At 34.2% G+C, this 20779-nt stretch overlaps 1 protein-coding gene across 1 annotated transcript in view; it reads left to right on the forward strand.

Moving 5' to 3' along the window:
- Positions 1-20779, forward strand: part of LOC112631021 (ankyrin repeat domain-containing protein 30A-like) — a 206045-nt gene that overhangs the window by 49354 nt on the left and 135912 nt on the right. The window contains 9 exon segments of the mRNA XM_025395528.1: positions 58-86; positions 157-229; positions 5499-5529; positions 8405-8477; positions 13989-14067; positions 14406-14467; positions 17376-17466; positions 19700-19728; positions 19827-19899. Coding sequence (XP_025251313.1) covers positions 58-86; positions 157-229; positions 5499-5529; positions 8405-8477; positions 13989-14067; positions 14406-14467; positions 17376-17466; positions 19700-19728; positions 19827-19899 — 540 coding nt within the window.

A 20779-nucleotide genomic window follows, 5' to 3' on the forward strand; every position in this document is an offset into this window, starting at 1 on the left:
TTGGTAGGCTTTGTCAGGCTTGCATATTATCAATTGTATATGTCCCTTTTCTTTTAGAGTCTTCTGATAAAGATGGTCTTCTGCAGGTAACAACTTTCCTATTACATATTTTATGAAGTATACATTATATATTATTTTATTTCCAAACCCATTTAGCCAACCTGTGGAATGAAAGTTTCTATTCCACATAAAGGCTTAGAATTGAAGGACAGAGAAACATTCAAAGCAGGTAAATTTTGTAATTTTAATTTTACTCTGGAAAGAAGAATATTAAAATATTTGAAATGTTGAGAGCGTTTTTATTCCCAATGTTGTTTTCTTTTCAAAATTTGTTGGGAAAAGTTGGTACAAATAATGCCCATGTTAGTATTTATGTTTGAGAAAATATCATTTACAAGTATAAGATTTAGAGATTTTAAAAATAATTGTGCTTTACCTCATGTGGTTCTACTTTAATGTCCTGATAGTATATAAGTTTCCAATTTGCAATTTCTGTACGTGCTTGGTTTTCAGGCAGGTGAATTTTGAGACTGAAATATTTGCAATGGTTCAAATGCTGATTGGAATTCTGATCTTTACTTAGGGAAAGTTTCACTTGCTGACACGAGAGTTGTGAGTGTTGTCACTCTGAGAATCAAAAGAAAATCAGTTTCTTTTTTTCTGATTCGGTGACTGAGTGTGTGTGTGTGTGACTTATAATTTTAAAAAATCATGACTTGATGGCTCTTTGCTAGACACAGTGTTTTAGAAGAGTGACTCTAAAGCATTTGGCCTTGGTGTCTTTATGCTCTTGTAAATTGCCTAGAGGTAGAAAACAGCCTAAATTAGTTTTTGTTGTCATTTCCACGCATGTTTAAACCATTTTACACCAGGCTGTGCACAGTAGCACATGCCTGTAATCCTAGGATTTTGGGAGACCACGGCGGGCAGATAACTGAAGGTCAGGAGTCCCAGACCAACCTGGTCAACATAGGGAAACCTCATCTCTACTAAAAATAACAAAAAATTGCGGGTTGTGGTGGTGGGTGCCTGTAATCTCAGCTACTCTGGAGGCTTAGGCAGGAAAATCACTTGAACCTAGGAGGCAGAATTTGCAGTGAGCGGAGATCGTGCCACTCCAGCCTTGCTAACAGAGTGAGACTGCATGTCAAAAAGCAACGAACAAACCAAAAAAACAAACAAATAAAAAACCAAACAAACAAATAAAAAAACAGAAATTCACAACATATGTGTGTGGTTATAGACTATGTGTAGAATTTGTTTTCATGTCTTAGATTTTCAATGAATAGTTGTCCCTTGTACATATTTTATTGGAACTTCCTTTCTTTTTACTTTTCTTATATTTTAGATCTACTCAATACAGTTAGCTCTGCTTTGATTTAAGGCTCCATATTTTGTGATTTTAACTCTAAAGCACATTTAATTAGGCTGTCTTTCATAGCCACTAAAAGTCAACATCAAATGACAGCTTATATCAGAGAGCTTTTATTGAAGTCGGAGTATTTACTGCTTCAACTAATGTTAGAAATTAAAATGAAAATATTTAAAATACAGGAATGCATTTTAAATATTTATGTTTTGGGGATGGAGTTTTACTTTTTCATCCAGACTGGAGTGCAATGGTGTGATCTTACCTCACTACCACCTCTGCCTCCTGGACTCAAGTGATTCTCCTACATCTTCCTCCAAGTACAAACACTCATTTGTAAACCAGTCACTAGAAAAGCAAATGTTATTACTGTGATTAGCTTAGAATAATGATTTCTCATTTTGTAGATGAGATGGGAGTAATGGAATAATAAATATATAAATAAACTTGTGTTTCTGCCATAAGAAAGAAAAAACAATTTCTATGCATTGGAAGCCAGCAATATTTTCTGCAGGGATTGATTAGAATTGTTTGAGCAGGGGAGTCCCAAGATTAGATTTAAGTGTCAGAGCATTCTGGTCATGGTATAAACCAGCAATTGGCAAACTTTTCTTGTAAAGCGCCAAACAGGAAATATGTTAGGTGATGTGGTCTCTATCACAGCTTTTCAACTCTGCCATTGTAGCATTAAAGTAGTCATAGATAACGTGTGAAGAAATAGGCATGATTTTACTCCAATAAAACTTCATCTGAAATCCGTTTGGTAAGCTGAATTTGGAATTTCATAACCATGGGTTGTGGAATACAGCTGTTTGCATTATGTCCCTTAATTGAGCCTGTGATACCAAGGCTCCACTAGCTTTAAGCAACTTTTTCAACACTTTTATATACTGTTTCTGTTGTGTTGATAACTGTTGTTCCATGATGAAACCCTAGCCTGAACTATTTCCCCCGAACTTGGAAATCCTGAGCGGGTACCATTGACTGACTTACTCACTGACTGTGCAGTCCTTTTCACCTTCATTTATGAGGGGTCCGTCACAATTCTTTTGCAGCGTTCATCTTGTGGGGCACCACCTGCTGGGTCCATCCCAGGGACCCTGAACTAGGGATGGATGAGACATGTACACTGAAACAGATGTTTTGCCTGTCAGTGCGGCTAAGGGGCTCTGCTGCCTGAGTGTGCATTGTTGGCCTCGATAAGCCTGCAAAGTTTGAATTTATTTGGTACAGAATAAATGACAAACATCTTGAGTAAACATCACTAGAAGGTAATTAACATTGCCAACCCCCAGTACAAAACAATCATGTACCCTCGGATGATCAAAGTTTTGTCTTAGGACCACATGAGTAAACAAGGTATTTAGATAAACTCCTCCACATTCCCTAGATATTTCCTCCATTGCTACCAACTAAAAGTAAAGAGGATTAGGCTACTTTCAGCCAAATCATTTACTGGCCACTGGCTTTCCCAGAAGGTTTTTGTCTATTTCCTAAAACTATCTTTATAATTTTTCTAACCACTTTGTCTGATCCCCTACAGGTAGAGTGTCTTTTTCCCTGTGAAAGCCATCAGTTAAGGGGCCGTGTCTAACTAGGGAATATAAATATGAAATAAATAAGTTTGTATTTCCAGTGGCAATGAAAAGATAGAGCAAATGCAGAAAAGAGGTACAGTTAATATGATTTAGTGATTATTGAGTTTAAAAAGCTAGGGGAGAGGAAAAATCTCAGGTCATTCAAAAGTTTCCACATGGGGAATGCTCATGGGAAAGGAGTAGGAAATTGTCAGGTCAACAGAAAAGTGCAAAGAGTCATGGAAACAGTTTTCTTTACATATAGAGTTCAATGAAACCCTCCTGTGGGATATTTTCAGTAGGTAATTTGATTACAAGTATTTCTAGCTGGAGATAGAACTCTGGTTGAAGATGTAGGCTTGGAATAATTTCATTATAATTATGAGGCAAAGCCACAGATCTCAATGAGCTTATCCATGATGCAGAAGATGTAGAATAAGAAGAAAGCCATTGACAAAATCCTGGGAGTATCAACATTTCACAGAGTCACAGGACTTGGTAATGGAGACTGAGCAGTGGCTAATGAAAAGTAGGAGAGGAGTCAGAGAAAATGATGTTGCTAATTTCTTTTAAGTGTGAGAATTTCAAGCAATAAGATTATAACTGAAAAGTCAATTGGATTTAACTTACAAGTTCTGCAGTGGCAGTCTGTTCGAAATAATTATTTTAGAGTTGTTAGGTGTACTGTTAATGTTGTTAATATTTCTGGTGTCCAAGAAGAGATCTCCCAAGATCCTACCTAAGTTTTTGCAACTAAAGCAGCATACATACACAGGGTCTGGGAAACTGTCTAGACTGGGGAGCATGTGTGCCAGCGTTTTTCCAGAATTGTCAAAACCTAAGGGTCATGTGTGAGGAAAAGTGTTCTCTTTTTTATCTGCTTCTTGTGGAGAGTGGAGATCTCATTCTCTCTCTCTCTCTCTCTCTTTCTCTCTCTCTCTCTCTCTCTCACACACACACACACACACACAAGTACAGTAAGATGATCTTCTGTGTCCATGGATTACTCAATATCCATGGATTACTCAATATCCATGGCGGGTATTTTCTAAGACACCCATTGAATGTCTGAAACTGTGGATAGTATGGAACCCTATACATCCGCGCTTTTTTTTCTATATGTGCATATTTATGATAAAGTTTAATTCATAAATTAGGCACGGTGAGAGATTAACAATAAGTCATAATAAAATAAAATAATAACAATATATTGTAATCAAAGTTAGGTGAATATGGTCTCTCAAAGTGTCTTGTATTGTACTCACCCTTCTTTTTGATGTGATGACTGTGAGATGTTATAATGCCCATGTGATGAGATGAAGTCAGGTGAAGGAGTTGTCATGTGGTGTTAGGCTACTATTAATTTCTGGCTATCTGACTACATAGAAATAGGTGGATCATCTGCTTCATGTGACAGTGGATCATTGAGCCGTGATAATGTTGATGGTTGGGATTCAGGAACAGATCATTTTGATGACTAATGGGCAGATAGCATATACAAGGAATGATTCATGACCTGGTGAGATGGAACAGGATGTCTTAATATTTCATCATACTCCTTAGAATGACATGTTATTTAGGACTTATGACTTGTATATTTCTGGAATTCCCCATTTAATATTTTTGGACCATGGTTGACCATGAGTAACTGAAATCACAGAAATCAAAGAGACCCAGATTTGCAACTGGTGTGTGAGGGCAGACTCATGAGACTGAGCCCTCAGTCTGTGAGATCTGAGACTATTTCTAGATAGACAGTGTTGGAATTAAATAGAGGACAACCAGCTGTCTTTTGCTACAGAATTAATGGCTTATTTGTCGGTGGAGAAAATCCTTCACACGTTTGGTCACAGATGTCTTCTGTTTTAATAATTGTGGTGTGAGAGCAGAGGGAAATCATGTTGTGTGTGTTTCTTTCTACACTTAGAGCAAATAAGAGAGACTACTGTATACTCTGTTCAAACTGCTTCTAGTTCATTTGTCTAGGAATTATACTTTCTGAGGTTGACACTGTCCACTTATACTAATTCTGCTAATAATACAGTTTTCTGTCAGTCTTATAGGGTCCTGTTTGGATTACAACTATTGTACACTGCAGTTCACTTGCAGAGATCAAATTGTGATAAATTCTATTTTTCCTTGCATTTGAGAACTATAAAGGAAGGGAAATAAACATTTTTAATGCATTAATTTCCTACCAATAGTATACTTAATAATAATTTTACTATAGTCTCAATGTATGGTCCCAAAGGAATGCTTTATAACAAATCATCTGAGTCTTTGTAACAAAGCGTCAGAGTATTATGCTTTTTAAACCAAGACCTGAATCATACACGAAAGTGTGCATTATTCTTTTAAATTAAGTTGAAGTCTCGCGATGTCTCCCAGGCTGCTTTCAGACTCCTGGGCTCCTCAGATGATCTTCCTGCCTCACCTTCCCAAGTAGCTGGGATTACAGGCATGTGCCATCATGCCCTCTTATGTTTTTAACATTCTGTATTTTTATTTATATTTGTTGATTTAATATATTTTACTTTTTTTTTCTTCAATAGTGGATGTGAGTTCTGTAGAGCCTATATCCAGGTAAGACTTTGCGGTTTTTTAAAATACATATGTTAACTCAGAGAATATGGAGAAAAGAAACCACTATCTATTGAGTATTCTACTGTGGGTTAGACAACATATTATGTGCTTAATATTTACCATCTCACATAGTCATCACACAGCTTTGCAAAGCATCTGTGCTACTATCACCTACTTTGTATTAATCAGGCAAATGTGGTTCAGAGAGGTTGATTAATTGACCTACGATTTCATAGCTAAAAGGTAGCTGACCCTTGAGTTTGCCATCTGCTTTCCTTGCTCCCAAATCCCTTCTCTTCGCCCTCAGCATAGATTGATGGATACCTGTGCATCACTAGGATCAAGGCACAGGTCTAGATGGGATCAATTCAAAAGGTTACATTTTGTCATATGTTAACTCTTTTTAGAGATTTCCATTAGAACACTGGTTAATCCAAGACTTTGTTATAACATGTTTAACAGTTAAAGTGGTAATCAGTTCCTTGTTTTTATCATCAAAGTTTTTAGAGCAGATCTTACTTAGCTGTGACCACAAGGCATAGGTTTTTATTTCATAAGGAAGACCAGGTAAATCCTATAGATGAATTATTTTACTTTTAGTGGAGAATATCTATATATAGATATATTATGTTAATAATATGTAGAGGCTATATCTTTTAGAATTCTCTATTTACTGACTTCTTAGTTTAGTTTTTCTTCAAAGCAGTACCCTGCCTAGTTGCATGCACTCTTCATTTTTTTTCTAGAGTCTTTTCTCTTCTTCCATGACTTATTTATAATCTTTTCCTGTTTACTTTCTTCTCTGAATTCCTTGGTGTTCTTTTCTTCTGTAATTTTTTTCCTTTCTGCCAGTCCCATTTTTCTATAGCTAAAATTAAAGCACATGGAATTTTAGGATTTTAAAGACTCTTGGAGACTAATCAAAATACTTTCAATGTAAACCTGTATTTAATATCCTGGAAAAATGTTTGTCAGATGGAGAATCTGAAACTCAAAGTGACTTATTTAAATATACGAGGTATCAGAAGTAATATTTAAACTCATTTCAAAGCCCATTACTCTTGTTTTTATATCATCATGTAAGTAAGTGTTTGAATAATACACAGGAAAGGGAATGGATCTAATTAAACAAATGGAAAATGATAAGAATGGAATTAGCTGGAGAACCCTGTAGAAGTAGATAAGAATGGAGTTACCAGGGAAAGGCCAAATTTGAAGCGAAACAATCCCAGGGTTGGTAGGAGTAAGGGTTTTACCAAAGAGATCGGAATATTGGATCTTATGACAAGTTTGGTGAAGACAAATTAGAGGAACAAAAACACAGATGACATAGGGAGTTATGTAGAAAGGCATACTAAAATAGGGTTCAAAAGAAGTCCTGAATAGGTTGCTGCTTTTTTGCTTGTTTAATTGGAGGAATGGACAAACTTCAAGCTTTTTACTGAAAGATTAAAAAAAAAAAAAAAAAAAAAAAAGCCACTGGGAAAAGTCTCCACAATCAGATAGAAATGTCCTATTCTGTTCTTTCACCCCAAATTTCACAGGAGTGGCTTAAAGCCCCTCGAGTGCTAGGGGATTGAAGGTTGCTGAATTACATAGATCTGTGGCTCAAGGCAGGTGTCCCCTCCCCTTTGCCTCTTTTTCCAGGCCTCTGATGTCCTACCCATGTACATGTAAAGCAGGGGTAAGATTGACTGTCAAATAAGTCATGGAGCTTCAGCTGGGTTTTTGGCAACATGCTTATGCTGGAGGTGAATGACTGACTGAGACTCCATTTAGTTGTTTTTCAGGAACAGGTAAATACAGAGCTTCTTGGTTGGTCATTGGGTTTATCTTTTCAGTAATCTGTGCCTTGATGAGCAGAATGTTTAAAGGTTGGAGACTGCCATGAAGTCCTGCAGAAGAAAGATCTGGAAGTGGGAGAAATTTTCACTATATATAGTGACTTCCACTTCCAGATCTTTCTCTCTGTGTACATATAGTACTTAGAGAAATCCAACTATCAGGACTCAGTTTTTCTAGCAGACTCTCTCCTTAGGTATAAGTACCTACGAAGATTTTTAAGGTTTTGCTAGTTTATGTAGACCTGAACAAGGAAGGACAAGTATAAAATAAGTAGTTCGATTTTATTATTTTTAATGTTTCAATTTTTGTGAGAAAAATATTCCCAATAACAAATATACATTTGTAATTTGACATTTGTAGGTTCAGCTTTTCAGCATTTCAAATATTTCAGGGGACTCTCTGTAGTGTTTTAGGGTGAAGGGAAGCAACAGGGCCTTTTTTTTCTTTTTCCTTTTTTTTTTTTTTTTTTGAGCCTTTTTTTAAAAGGCTCTGTCGGGCCTTTTAAAGTGGTTTTTATGCTTAAAAACAAAGAATGTCATTTTCCAGTGACACAGATTAATCTTTGAATCAGACAATGATTCAAATAGACAATGGATAAGGGACAAGGTAACTGTATCTTTCTTCCTCATTTTAGGTTATCAAGTTTGTTCCAGTTTAGATATCAAAAGTTAAGTCAGTCATTAACTACATTTTCAGTTCACCATAGAGGACAGTTCGTGAGAACGAATTAGACTCAGGGTATGCCAATTATATTGGCAGTCACTATTTTTTGTAAAACTAAGAGTGAGTGTTCATTGAATGTTATAGGTTAGGGAGGTAGAGTCAAAAATAGGTAAATAAAATCTTGTTTAAAAACAGAGGGCATATTTTAATTATACCGAGAAACATGATTTAATATATCGAGGACTGATCTTTCCCCAGATTTTGTTTTTTGTTCTCATTTTTTGGAGTGAGCACCAAGATATGAACTAGCAGATTTCCTTTTTAAATATATGAGTTTGCTCATTTTTATTGTATCTTTTTTCTCTAGTCTTTTTGGCAAACTGACTACTGAAAATTCACAGTCTCCAAAAGTTGAGGAAGACTTTAATCTTGCTACCAAGGTAAAATAGTCTCTTGTTTAGTTGATTTTCTCAGTTGGAATCTAGTTCTGTATAGTATTTACTTTTCATGTTTAGCAGTGGTGTATCATTATTTCATGTTGGTAATATAAAGTTGGTCAGATGAAAACATTTTATAGAAATATGAGTAGTTGATTTAAACAGTTGTTTTTTTTTTTTTTACTTCAGTAAATAACAAATGATTGGTAAACACTTTCAGGGTGTGAGGGCCAAAAAACGGAATGTACTGGAAAATACACAGTGACAGGAACGTTATGTTAGAAAAAATCTTTTCCACAATAGAGAATGTATAAAATCTGGTAAAGGTTTATTTGCATAAGTAAACTTACTGTGACTTTTAAAATTATTCTATTGTAACTTTAAAAAAACCCCTCATGCTTAAATTTATCTTTAATGGATCCAGTTACTTACTATAGTAATCAAAGAATCTCTCTGATAAAGTTCAGTTCTGAAGCTGTGCCACATAGCATATAGGTTTTTTTGGCAGATATTAGTTTGATTTTATGTCGTTTTTAGGAGAGAGCTTTTTCTCAGTTTCTCTTCCTGGTTCTTTAGTAAGACCAAAATAATATTAGAAATTGTGAAAATTTATTTGGGCATAGTGGTGCATGCCTGTGGTTCCAGCTACCAAGGAGGCTGATGCAGGAGGATTCCTCGAGCCCAAGAGTTTGAGACCAGTGTGGGCAACATAGCGAGACCCTACCTCTAATTTAAAAAATAGTGGTAGAAATTTAGAAATGTAAATTCTCTTTCTCAGAGTCTGTATTATTAAAGCATGCGAGTGTGTTTTCTAAGTTATTTCATTAAAAGTATACTTTAAATTCTTCAACTAAATGAAGAATGCAGTTTTTACCCCAAGTAAATGACCAGTTCTGGAAGCAGAGACTCTTAATAAGCATATGGTAAGATTTTAGTTTCAGAGTATTTAAACTGCAGTTTTTAAATATATTGTTCAAAGATCTTTGATCCCATTTGAAAATTTTAAATTTCAGAAGATTTTGTATTTAGGTATTTAAATAATCATTTTGAAGCTCTTGCATCACTATGAGATACTGCAGGTTAGAAAACACTTGTGTGCATCCTAGTGTACCCAGAATACAGTCTTGCCTGTAAAAAGCATTTTAAGAGGTTTTCAATGTGAATAAATAAGCGGACAAATGAATTTTTATGTAATGGAATATTATAAGTAAGATAATATGCATAATATATCTTATAATTAGATCTAATGCATTTCTAAAATATGGCTTAAATTTACATTTTAGTATTTAGAATGCATAAATTCACATGCATTATCTTGAGAAAATATGTCTTAAATAAGAAGAACAATAAATCAGAGATATGTAGTAAATAGGAAAGAAGTTTACACTATGTTTTCTAGTATCCTCCAATGGAGTTTAGATTTAAAAAGTTTTAATATATTTTAGTCCCAACTTATGGTTTTGTTTGTTTGTTTGTTTGTTTGAGATGGAGCCTTGCTCTGTCATGCAGGCTGGAGTGCAGTGGCGCGATCTCGACTTACTGCAACCTTCGCCTTCTTCGTTCAAGCAGTTCTCCTCCCTCAGCCTCCCATGTAGCTGGGACAGCAGGCACATGGCACCATGCCCAGCTAATTTTTGTATTTTTAGTAGAGACAGGGTGATGGTCTCGATCTCTTGACCTCATGATCCAATCTCCTCGGCCTCCCAAAGTCCTGGGATTACAGGCGTGAACCACCGCTCCCGGCCGAAACTCATGTTCTATTAAGCATATCTTTTCAAGGAGTACATTATTCTAAAATTCTGATTACCAGTACTTTCTTCAGGTGAAAAGTTTATGAAATATTCCTTTTTAAGTTTTTTCTCTCTCTGTAGTAAGAATGTTCTCGCTTTTAAGTATTGGCTGAAGATCATGTTTAACTAATTGTCTTATTACATAATATTAAAATTAAAATCTTTCTTACACAGGTATTAACAAAATAACCAATTGTAGTGTAAATACCGATCAGCAATATTATTAACAAAAGGCTGTATTTTGTGTATTTCATCACATGTCTTGTATAGTAGCTGTTTTTCCTTTTCTTTCATGACTGAAGCTCATACTTGATTGACTGATCATGTCTCTTGTTTGTTTCTCCCTCCTCCGTCACCTTTTAAAAAATGATTTACCCCAGGCATTTTTCTCACAGAATACATTTCTTCAGTGTCTGCTTTTGAGGGCATCTCTGTCTCAATTGTTAGCATATTTATTTACAAGTTTCTATTTAGTTGCTATGTATGATTTTCATTAATCAATCACACCCCCCCCCCATGATTTATTCTTTTTTTCTCTGTTTCGTGGAAGAATCAGAATTTATACAATTATTTATACTTAGCATTTTGCCACACGGAATAGGAACAACCTATACCATTTCAATGCAAACCCAGTTAAATAAGGTACTATTAAAAACTAAACTCTCACATTTTTCCACACAAGATTTAATTAATACAACTGTAAATTGTGAAGAGATATTTCAAAATATAACATGTAATTTTAAAATTTTAATTATTTCTATAATACTACAAACTGTGGAAGAGTACATTTTTGTCCTAGATTATTTTGGTTAAAAAATAATCTAATGGACACCACCATGTTTGTATAATAATAAATTAGATGAAGGCGATGATAGGAATTAATTGGTTGAAGAAGGGTAAGATAAACATAGAGATTACATGAGACAGGATGAGACAGATTCTTATAAAAACACAGCAAAAATTGTGGATTAAATGAGAGCAGGAACTCTCTAGAGTAAAAGATAGGATATAAATTATTTCAAATAAAAATTAAGAAAACATTGCCAGCTAATAAAATGTAGCTCAGGTGTCCTTGAGTGACTTATAGCAGATTTTAACAAAAAGCCGACAGAAAATATAAGGACGAGTATAGGTAAGAGCAATTTGTTGTACACTTCGAAATACCTAGCAGGGAATAATTTGAATGTTTCTAACATAAAGGAAAAATAAATACTTAAGGTGATTAATATCTCAATTATTCTGATTTGATTATGCAAATATATTAAATGATAACATACACCCACAAAACAAGTACATTTATAGTGTGTCAACAAAAAAATTATAAACAAGGAACAAAAATTTAATTTTTACTTCTTTTAGTAACTTTATGTTTTATATTTAATCTAGTCATACTTACAATAATGCAGAATGCAAAGTGAAATCTGTTTTAGGCTTTGTTAACTTTATTGTGAATTATTACTTTTTGATTCTTTAGCTTCTGGTTTTAAGATTTCTAACTTAATATTTGACGTATTCTTAGATTATTTAACTAATTTATCTTACTCTTTGATATAACCTTGATAGCTGTTTTGAATATTTTTGATAATAGAGTATAAATAAATAAGCATTTTATTTAAGCTTGTTATTAAAATTAAATTTTCTGATCATGTGAACAAGGGTCTTAATCTGTATATCTTAAAAGAGAAAAATCACTTTTAAGCTACAACACTCTCAATGAAATAAATGTAGAAATTATTAATCTCTAGAAATATTCTGACATCTTTTGCTCATAATATCTGTATGTAATGGTATTATATGCACACATCAACTGAATGTAATCAATATTTGTGAATTTTTTTAAAGTACATATTATAAAATGATATGTAAGGGAAGATTGTTAGCATAGTAAACAAATTTATCATTGGAAGAATACTTTTTACTCTTAAAAATATCTCTTGCAATGGGGATATTTTATATTCTTTCCAGGAAGCCTTATTAACTATAGTCTTCATAACTATTACACCTTGCACATATATTTGTTTGTTTCTAAAACTCAGGAATCCTGTCGACTTGAATTTTTTTTAGTTTCTTTCTTCACTTCTCCTGTGAATAGTGAATCCTGCTTGACAATCATAGATATATGTAAAAACTATGAAATCTTCAACTTGAATAATTATTGCTTAATTTTCTTTATATGAGATATTTCCTCCAATTTTAAACTACCATCTTATATGGTGTCAATAGGCAATTTGACCGAGTATTATATTGTTTACAGGAACATAAGAAAAGCATGTGATTTTAAACCAGGGTTTCACATTTCTATCTCACTTTACAGTAGTACTTAAAAATGCCTCATAATTCTATGGGTAAGTATTTCTCTTGTACAATTAAAAATTGCAAGGTTTTTATAAAGGTCGTTTTGTAGAATCTTGTTTTAAAATTAAATGTTTTCATTCAATTCAAAGATGCATATTGCAATAATATTTCAGAAATATTTACCTATATAAATAAAATTATATTCTTGAAATAAATTTGAAAATATATAACTGAGAGATTTAAACCCATGTTTTTCTCTCTCCTTTTGATTTCATTTTCAAAATTTCAGCAGTCTGCATAGATCTGTGTTAATTCTACCCATTTAGTCTATCTTACAAATATTTATTTTCTCATCACCATGTAATTTTCCTCATGTAGATAATCTACTCATACTCCAAATGTATTTATCCAGATCTTTCTTCCAAGCCCCTTGGATGCCTGAAACCTTATAGGTCTCAAACTGAAAACATCATTTTTATTTTTTTCCTGACTTTTTTCTGATCTGTTGTAATCTACTCTGTCATCTAGTTTCCCCATCCTAGTAAATAACACCTAGGAAGTAGCCATGAAATGCCCAAGCACTTCAACTGGCACTTCAACTGTCCCCCACATCCTGCACTTCAACCCTCCTCCAGGTCACCAATCCAGTCACACACCAAATTTTGCATTATCTACCTTCTTATAATTTTCCATATCTTATTCCATAATTAACTCTCTATCTATAATTTTGAAGTACTCCTTTCTACTTTTGCCCCATCTCCCCATGTTCATCTTTACACCACTGGAAGAGTCACCTTTCAAAAATATATTTGTAATGATGTAACTCACCTGCATATTGAGTGGATACCTGTTACATGAAGGGGTAATTTCACATTCTAGTGTGACACATATCGTGTATGGTTTGGCCCCATTTTATCTCTTCAACTCATTTCCTCTGACTGTGTTCCAGTTTTACCACATAACTTTGGCATCCCTCGGTTGCCATGTTGTTTCATGCCTTATTATTTTGCACATGCTATTGCACCAAGAGTCTTTGTATTCTGACTCTGCACTTTGTCTGTCCTTCCAAATATGGCCCCATTATGGCAGCATTTTCTATGCTTTTCAGGTAAAACTGATTTTTCTCTCCTTTTTGCCCTTATGTATTTTAATGACTTAAATTGTAAAACTGGTGAAATATACTTTTCTGTTCTTATTTGTTTTCACATATCTCTACCATTTCTTGAATATAGGCCAGAATCTATCTTCCATGGATATTTTCTGCTTCTCCCAGAATAGCGCCTATGATTTGATAGATACAATGTGTGTTTTTGTTGTTGTTGTTGTTTGTCTTAATGACAAATTGTGTGAGTGACTGAGTTAATAAACACAATTTTTTCTGAAGTTTTTATTGTTGTTGTTGATGCTTTCTGTTTTTTGTTTGTAATAGGAGGGAGCAACAAAGACAGTAACTGGACAACAAAAACATGATGTTGGCATTATTGAACGAGCTCCACAAGATCAAACAAGTAATGACAATTTTATTTTTTATACCAAAATAATAGAAGTGGTAATTTAGTGAATATCTCTGAAAATTTTTCTATGCTTAAATGCTATTATTTAGAAAACAATTTTATAAACTGAAATACAATGTCTACTTAAAAAAATACTTTTTGCTATCTTTCTTCATACTATCAATTCTTTTTTCTGAACCTGCTTCAATTCTGAAACTCTATTTTTGCTATTACTTTTATTTTTGAAATACTCATAAATGAAAATAGATTTGCATATAGTATTATGATTTACAGTAATAAATGTTCTCATATATGTGAACTCATTTTCTCATACTGTGAACAACATTTTGTAGATAAGATGCCCATATCTGAATTAGGACAAAAAGAAGATACAAAATCAACTTCAGTTCCTGAGGTACTGTGTGTTGTTGTTATTGTTGTTATCTTAAAACTTAACTAGTCTTAAAACATAAACAGATGATTTGACTTTATTCTGTCACCTCTGATTGTGTCCATAAGGCGGGCAGATCACGAAGACAGAAAATCGAGACCATCCTGGCTAACACGGTGAAACCCCGTCTCTACTAAACATAAAAAAAAATTAGCCTGGCATGGTGGCGGGCACCTGTAGTCCCAGCTACTCAGGAGGCTGAGGCAGGAGAATGGTGTGAACCCAGGAGTTGGAGCTTGCAGTGAGCCCAGATCACACCACTGCACTCCCGCCTGGGCGACAGAGCGAGACTCCGTCTCAGAAAACAAACAAAGAAAAAAAGAAATTATTTTCTGACATTTATCAGAACATACTTTATAATCATATGCCAAGTAGATAACAGCTGCATAGTGCAATTCTGCTAATTTGCAGGATTGATTTTGAAGCCAGTGTAGAATAGTGCAAAAGAAAATAAGGCTTAGAAGGCACTAGGAATCTCTTTGAGTTCTGAAGTTAAGTTTGTCTAAAAACTAAATAATTCCTCTGCATTCATTTGTGGGCAAATATATGATTCTGTGTATGTATATCTAGATGTACAAAAGCTCTAATTAGATTCAGGGAGAAAGAGTTTAAACTACAGTCTTAGTCTTGCTCAACTTGGAACTTGAAAAGATAATGCCTGGGACTTGAAAGTATTGATATATTTTGATTATCCAGTATAGATCTGAAGGAACATTTCAGAAGTTGGATAAACATGATAAATAGGACACCTGTAAAACTATAATAACAACAATTTGTTTGAGTAGTGTTTTAATAAGTAGACATTCTTTTCACAATAGAACTCTTTGAGTCCCTTTGTGGCAGTAATGTTTGCAGCCACATAGATATCAAATAATAATGATGTATTCCAAGACCACAACTGTGGATGTGGAAGAGATAGGAAAGGCTTCACCAGTTAGGTGGAAGCAGCAGCTGCACAATGGTAACAGCAGTGAGTGGATGTCAAAGATAAGTCTGTATTTTGGTTCTGTCACTTACTAGCTATGGGAACTTGGAGAAAAATCAATTAACCTAATCAAATACCAGTAATTTTGTTTATAAAAACAGTGCTCATGTCTACCTCTTAGGTGCATGTCATGAAATAACGTTGTAACAAATGTGAAAACATTTTGTAAACTGAAAAATCTGTATACAAATGTAAGACAAAATGATCAAAGTGACATTTATCGTAAGCAGTACTGTTAGCACAAGAATGGGGAGTAAGAACAGGCATGTGGATTTCTAATTTTGGGTAAGGGGTTGGTAACTTTCAGCAGGCTACTACTGCAGATTTTCCATAGAAATATAGCGGTTTGGAAAGTTAGACTTCCCTGATGAGATTTTCAATGTGTTGACCTGGAGTAATTTCTTTGTATCAACTCTGTGCTAGGCAGTGAGTCTCTGAATATCCAAGATGTGGGATTATGCTGTAGTAGTAGGAAGAGAATAACAAATAAGAAACACTTATAAGTCACTGTAACTTTTTCTTTAAAAATAAAACAGAGAATGTTTGGTTAGAGAAAATTGAAGAACTTTATAATTAGCACGGGTATGGGAGTGGCAGTGGAATTCTATGGTCAGGGTAGATCTTTCTGCGACTGCCATTTAATCTGCCATCTCAAAGATGAGGAGTATACCATATGAAAGTCTAGGAGGAAGACATTCTGAACAGAGAGAACGGTGGACCGTATTTGTTCATCATTTTGTTCTCAACAACCTAGAATGAGTAGGAAGCAGAAAGTGGGGTAACCACCAACATCATCATCATCCTCATTATTCTAAGGTGAAGAAAAGTCTGCAAATACGTGCCTGGCACATGTTACATGTTTCACGAATACATGTTTTATTTTCCTCTTTTGATGAAGGCTTGCTCTACTTTTCTGAAGTTATGTCTTAAGAATGAATTGCATGCTTTATCTAATGATTGTTTGCTTTCATTTAAAAATAACATAAATATTAGTTTTCCTTATGAATCTTTCCTTTTATTCAAGCAGTTCTTTATCAGCAAAAAAGTTTAAAATTTATTCTTATTATTTTAAGCCCTTGTTTTCTTAAATGAAACAGCTTTTACAGAGTTCTATTCCTACTTCACATAACACACTCTGAAAATTCTCTTCATGCCATGCATATTTTTTAACCAAAAAATCTGTAATTATGCATATGTCACATGTTTAATCGTGTTGTATTTTGTTTGAAATGTTCTATCATTTTTGGTGAGGATTACAGTGTAAGGCAGATACTCTGAAGTAAATTCCTTTTAAAATATGCACATGAATGAATTTTTTTGTGAATATGATTTATTTTCCTTGCTCAGTAACCTAGTCAATAGCCACATGAAAATAAAAGATAAGCGTGATCTACAGAGAATATTTGAGGTTTTCTCTTGAAATGTTTTGGTTTTCAGTATGTGAACAGCCTTAAATCTAATTGCTTTTAAAGTTAAAAAATGTGTTTTAAAAAAGATTTTTAATAAAAAATATGATGCTTGTCATTATTATTTTTAAATTGAAATTGTTTATTGAGGCAGGCCATGATGTCTCTTGCCTGTAATCCCAGTATTTTGAGAGGGCAAGGTAGGCGGATCACTTGAAGTCAGGACTCTGAGACCAGCCTAACCAACATGGTGAAACCCTGTCTCTATTACAAATACAAAAATTTAGCCAGGTGTGATGGCTCATGCCTGTAGTCCCAGCTACTCGGGACGCTGAGGCAGGAGAATCACTTGGTCTTGGGAACCGGAGTTTGCAGTGAGCCGAGATCATGCCACTGGGCAACCCTGCGAGGCTTCGTCTCAGAAAAATAAAATAAAAAAATGGTAAAAAACGAAATTATTTATTAATATTATCTTTAACAGATTATCTCTTTGAATGATACACAGAATTATGTGTGTTTACCTGAGGCTACATATCAAAAAGAAATAAAGACAATAAATGGCAAAATAGAAGGTAAGAACCATTTTTTATTTAAAACATCTTTTGACCAAATGTTTGTCTCAAAGCATGAGGACTGGTATGCTCTGACAATCAAAGAAAATTATTTTTTAAATGCGTAGCATGGAAGAACAAAAGGAGTGAAAGTTATACGTCATCTCAGGTGTTGGCAACAGATTATACTGAGAGTATCAACAAAATAGCTGAATCATTAGTTTAAATTCAGTATACTCTAAGACCCGAGGAAAGGAGTAAAAGAGGGAATGAAGACTGAGGAAGACAGAGAGTACAGGGAGTACATGAGGGAACAAGAAGCAGGTTTACATAATGGAGAATGGTAAAATAAAATAATTCTTGAAAGAAAGATAGAGCATGGTTAGAAAGCTGGGAAGAATATAAAGTGACCTTCCATTACCAAAATCTGCCAGAGAATTACAGCAAACATGTTGTCACTCTTGTCTTTCTTACTGGAGGGAAGGCATTAGGGATGGAAGCACCTGACCATGGAGAGTTGTGTTTTATCAGCAATATGTGAATATAAGTATATTTGCACAGCCATGAGTGTATATAATTTGTCATATATACTCAGTATAGATCAGAAGTTTTCACACTTTGGAAAATCAGCTGAATACCTTATTAACAATGCACGCGGTGATTCAGCAGACTTTGGATTCTGGCATTTTTAATAAGTTCTCAAGTGATGCTGTTGCTGGTGGTCCTTGGACCTCACTCTTAAGTAGCAAGGGAACAGCCTTTCCTTTGGAAAAATCTGGAAGAAGGGCAGTTGGATAGAAGGTCAAGACATAACAGGGTCAAAGGAAAGCGTTATATTGCTTTTATTTCTGAGTATGTTTCTGGCCATAGGGGAAAAAAGAGGTAAAGAAATAGTAATTTCAGATGTCAGATACTACCCTAATCAAAGAGAAAGAAAGTGTTGGGAAAATTGATTTTAAAAGATGTGGAATGGGAATAATCAAGACCACAGATGTGGACTAAGAAATTTTGGCTAAGAAAGAGGGATTGTGAGGCATGAAATGGGGCAAGAAAGAAGATAGCCAGGCAACTTTGGAGTTTCTGAAAAGGAAATTTGAGTGAATTCACTTCAGATGCATTTACAATATTTGCACTCCAGCAGATTAGAGTGTGGTACTCCAGAGACTACCGGAAGCGGGAGGATTACTAGAATTGGAGTAAACCATGGTGACTCATTAGCTTTCTCTAATACTATCAGGCATAAAATGTTTATATTTTGTTGATATTAGCTATTCAAATGAAAGATATTTGAATCTAAGAGCATTGGCTTTATTTTTAATGAAGCAAATTGTTTTGGTAAAATTGTTATTCTATAAAAATCCATTAGACACTTACCATAATAAACAAAGCAGACTAATTTTTAGAAAACAAATTACTGAATTTATTACTTGAATTCTAAAATTGTTTTTTAAGTAAATATTTTCCTGATTTAAACATATGAAATGTTATTTATATGTAATAACTATGTTATCATAAATTTTCAAGTAAACATCAACATTGAAAGCAATATTTTTAATGAGTTTTGTATATATTTTTTGCATTAGTGAATCAAGAATATTTCTGAGGATAAGCTAGAGGATACAGAAGCAAGAAAATTTCTGAGGATAAACTAGAGGCATATGATTACACTGCATGGATATGGAAAACAATATTTTATTTAGTATTATCCCCTAAGTAAATATCCAAGCTGATCAATTTGTTACACGTTCAGTGATGAGATGTCAGTTCTGCATTCTGCTGAACTCTCATCATAATGCTGTACCGTCTCAATTGTACGACAAATTAAAGAACATGATGAATGTAATGATATAAATTATTCCAATGTATTTCATTAAATATATGATGTAGGATTCTATATTCAGCTTTGACATTTATTTTTTCAGGGTCATGATTTGCTCCTCTGATCAAAGGTCATTTCTCTTTTCATCCCTCAGCATATGCATATTAATATCAACACATTTTGCATGCACAGCACATTCTCACTTTTGAAATATTAAGTACATGTTTGTTGAAGCCTAGATTCCTAGTTTCTTCAGTGTATTTCTGTCATGTGAGTGTCCTAAAGAAACAAATCAAAAGAAAAAGCCCTAAACCTAAAGGAATCATTCTCAAAGCTGAGCACAAGGACTTAGTTAGATAATACCACTGGATTCATTTGTGGTTGGTTTTGTCATATTTACCTATGACTGATAATAAATCTCTTTTGCTTTTTTAGAGTCTCCTGAAAAGCCTTCTGACTTTGAGGTATTGAGTTTTATCATTTTATCTTGAATCATTTATTAACCGCATATTTTGTGAAGTATACATTCGTTATTAATAATTTTTCTTCCAAACCCATTTAGCCTGCCATTGAAATGCAAAACTCTGTCCCAAATAAAGGCTTAGAATGGAAGAATAAACAAACATTAAGAGCAGGTAAATTTTACAGTTCAAGTATATTAAAAAGAATATTTCAATAGTTGATATATTAATAGTCTCGTCTCCCCAATGTTTATTTTTCAAATATTATGGAAATATTTGAGGTAATAATGTCAATAATGGCATCCACATTTGAAAAACTGATTACTTATAAGAACACAAATTTTAATTAGTTTTTGTAAAAGGTAGCTTTAATTTCAGGTGTTTCTACTTTTATGTCCTGATACTGTAATGTTTTGTATTGGGAATGTCTGTATGACTTAAAGATTCAATAAGGTGAATTTTTAAACTCTAATATTTTTTCTGTTCAAAAATTGATTCAAATTCTACCCTTCACTGCAAGGAAAGCTTCACTTTTTGACATGCCAACTATGTTTTAACATTGGTTACCTTATGGGAACGTAGTCATTTGAAGCATCCTAAGGAAATCACTTATTCTGATTAGCTTACTCTGTGTGTGTGTGTGTGTGTGTGTGTGTGTGTGTATGTGTGTTTGTGGTGTGCACGTTTGTGCCTATGTGCATGTGTATGTGTGTTTGTGTGTGGTACCCTTAATTTTTAAAAAATGGGAGAAGTAAGTCCCAGCTACTCAGGAGGCTAAGGCAGAAGAATGGCATGAACCAGGGAGGCAGAGCTTTCAATGAACCAAGATCGCGCCACTGCACTCCAGCCTGGGCGACAGAGTGAGACTGCGTCTCAAAAAAATAAAAATAAATAAATAAATAATAGGGGGCGGAGCAAGATGGCCGAATAGGAACAGCTCCAGTCTCCAACTCCCAGCGCGAGCGACACAGAAGACCGGTGATTTCTGCATTTTCAACTGAGACTCCACCTCTGGGGACAGGGCACAGCTACACAACAACAACAACAACAACAA

Source organism: Theropithecus gelada, chromosome 9 (genome assembly GCF_003255815.1).
Source record: "Theropithecus gelada isolate Dixy chromosome 9, Tgel_1.0, whole genome shotgun sequence".
Lineage (NCBI taxonomy): Eukaryota > Metazoa > Chordata > Mammalia > Primates > Cercopithecidae > Theropithecus > Theropithecus gelada.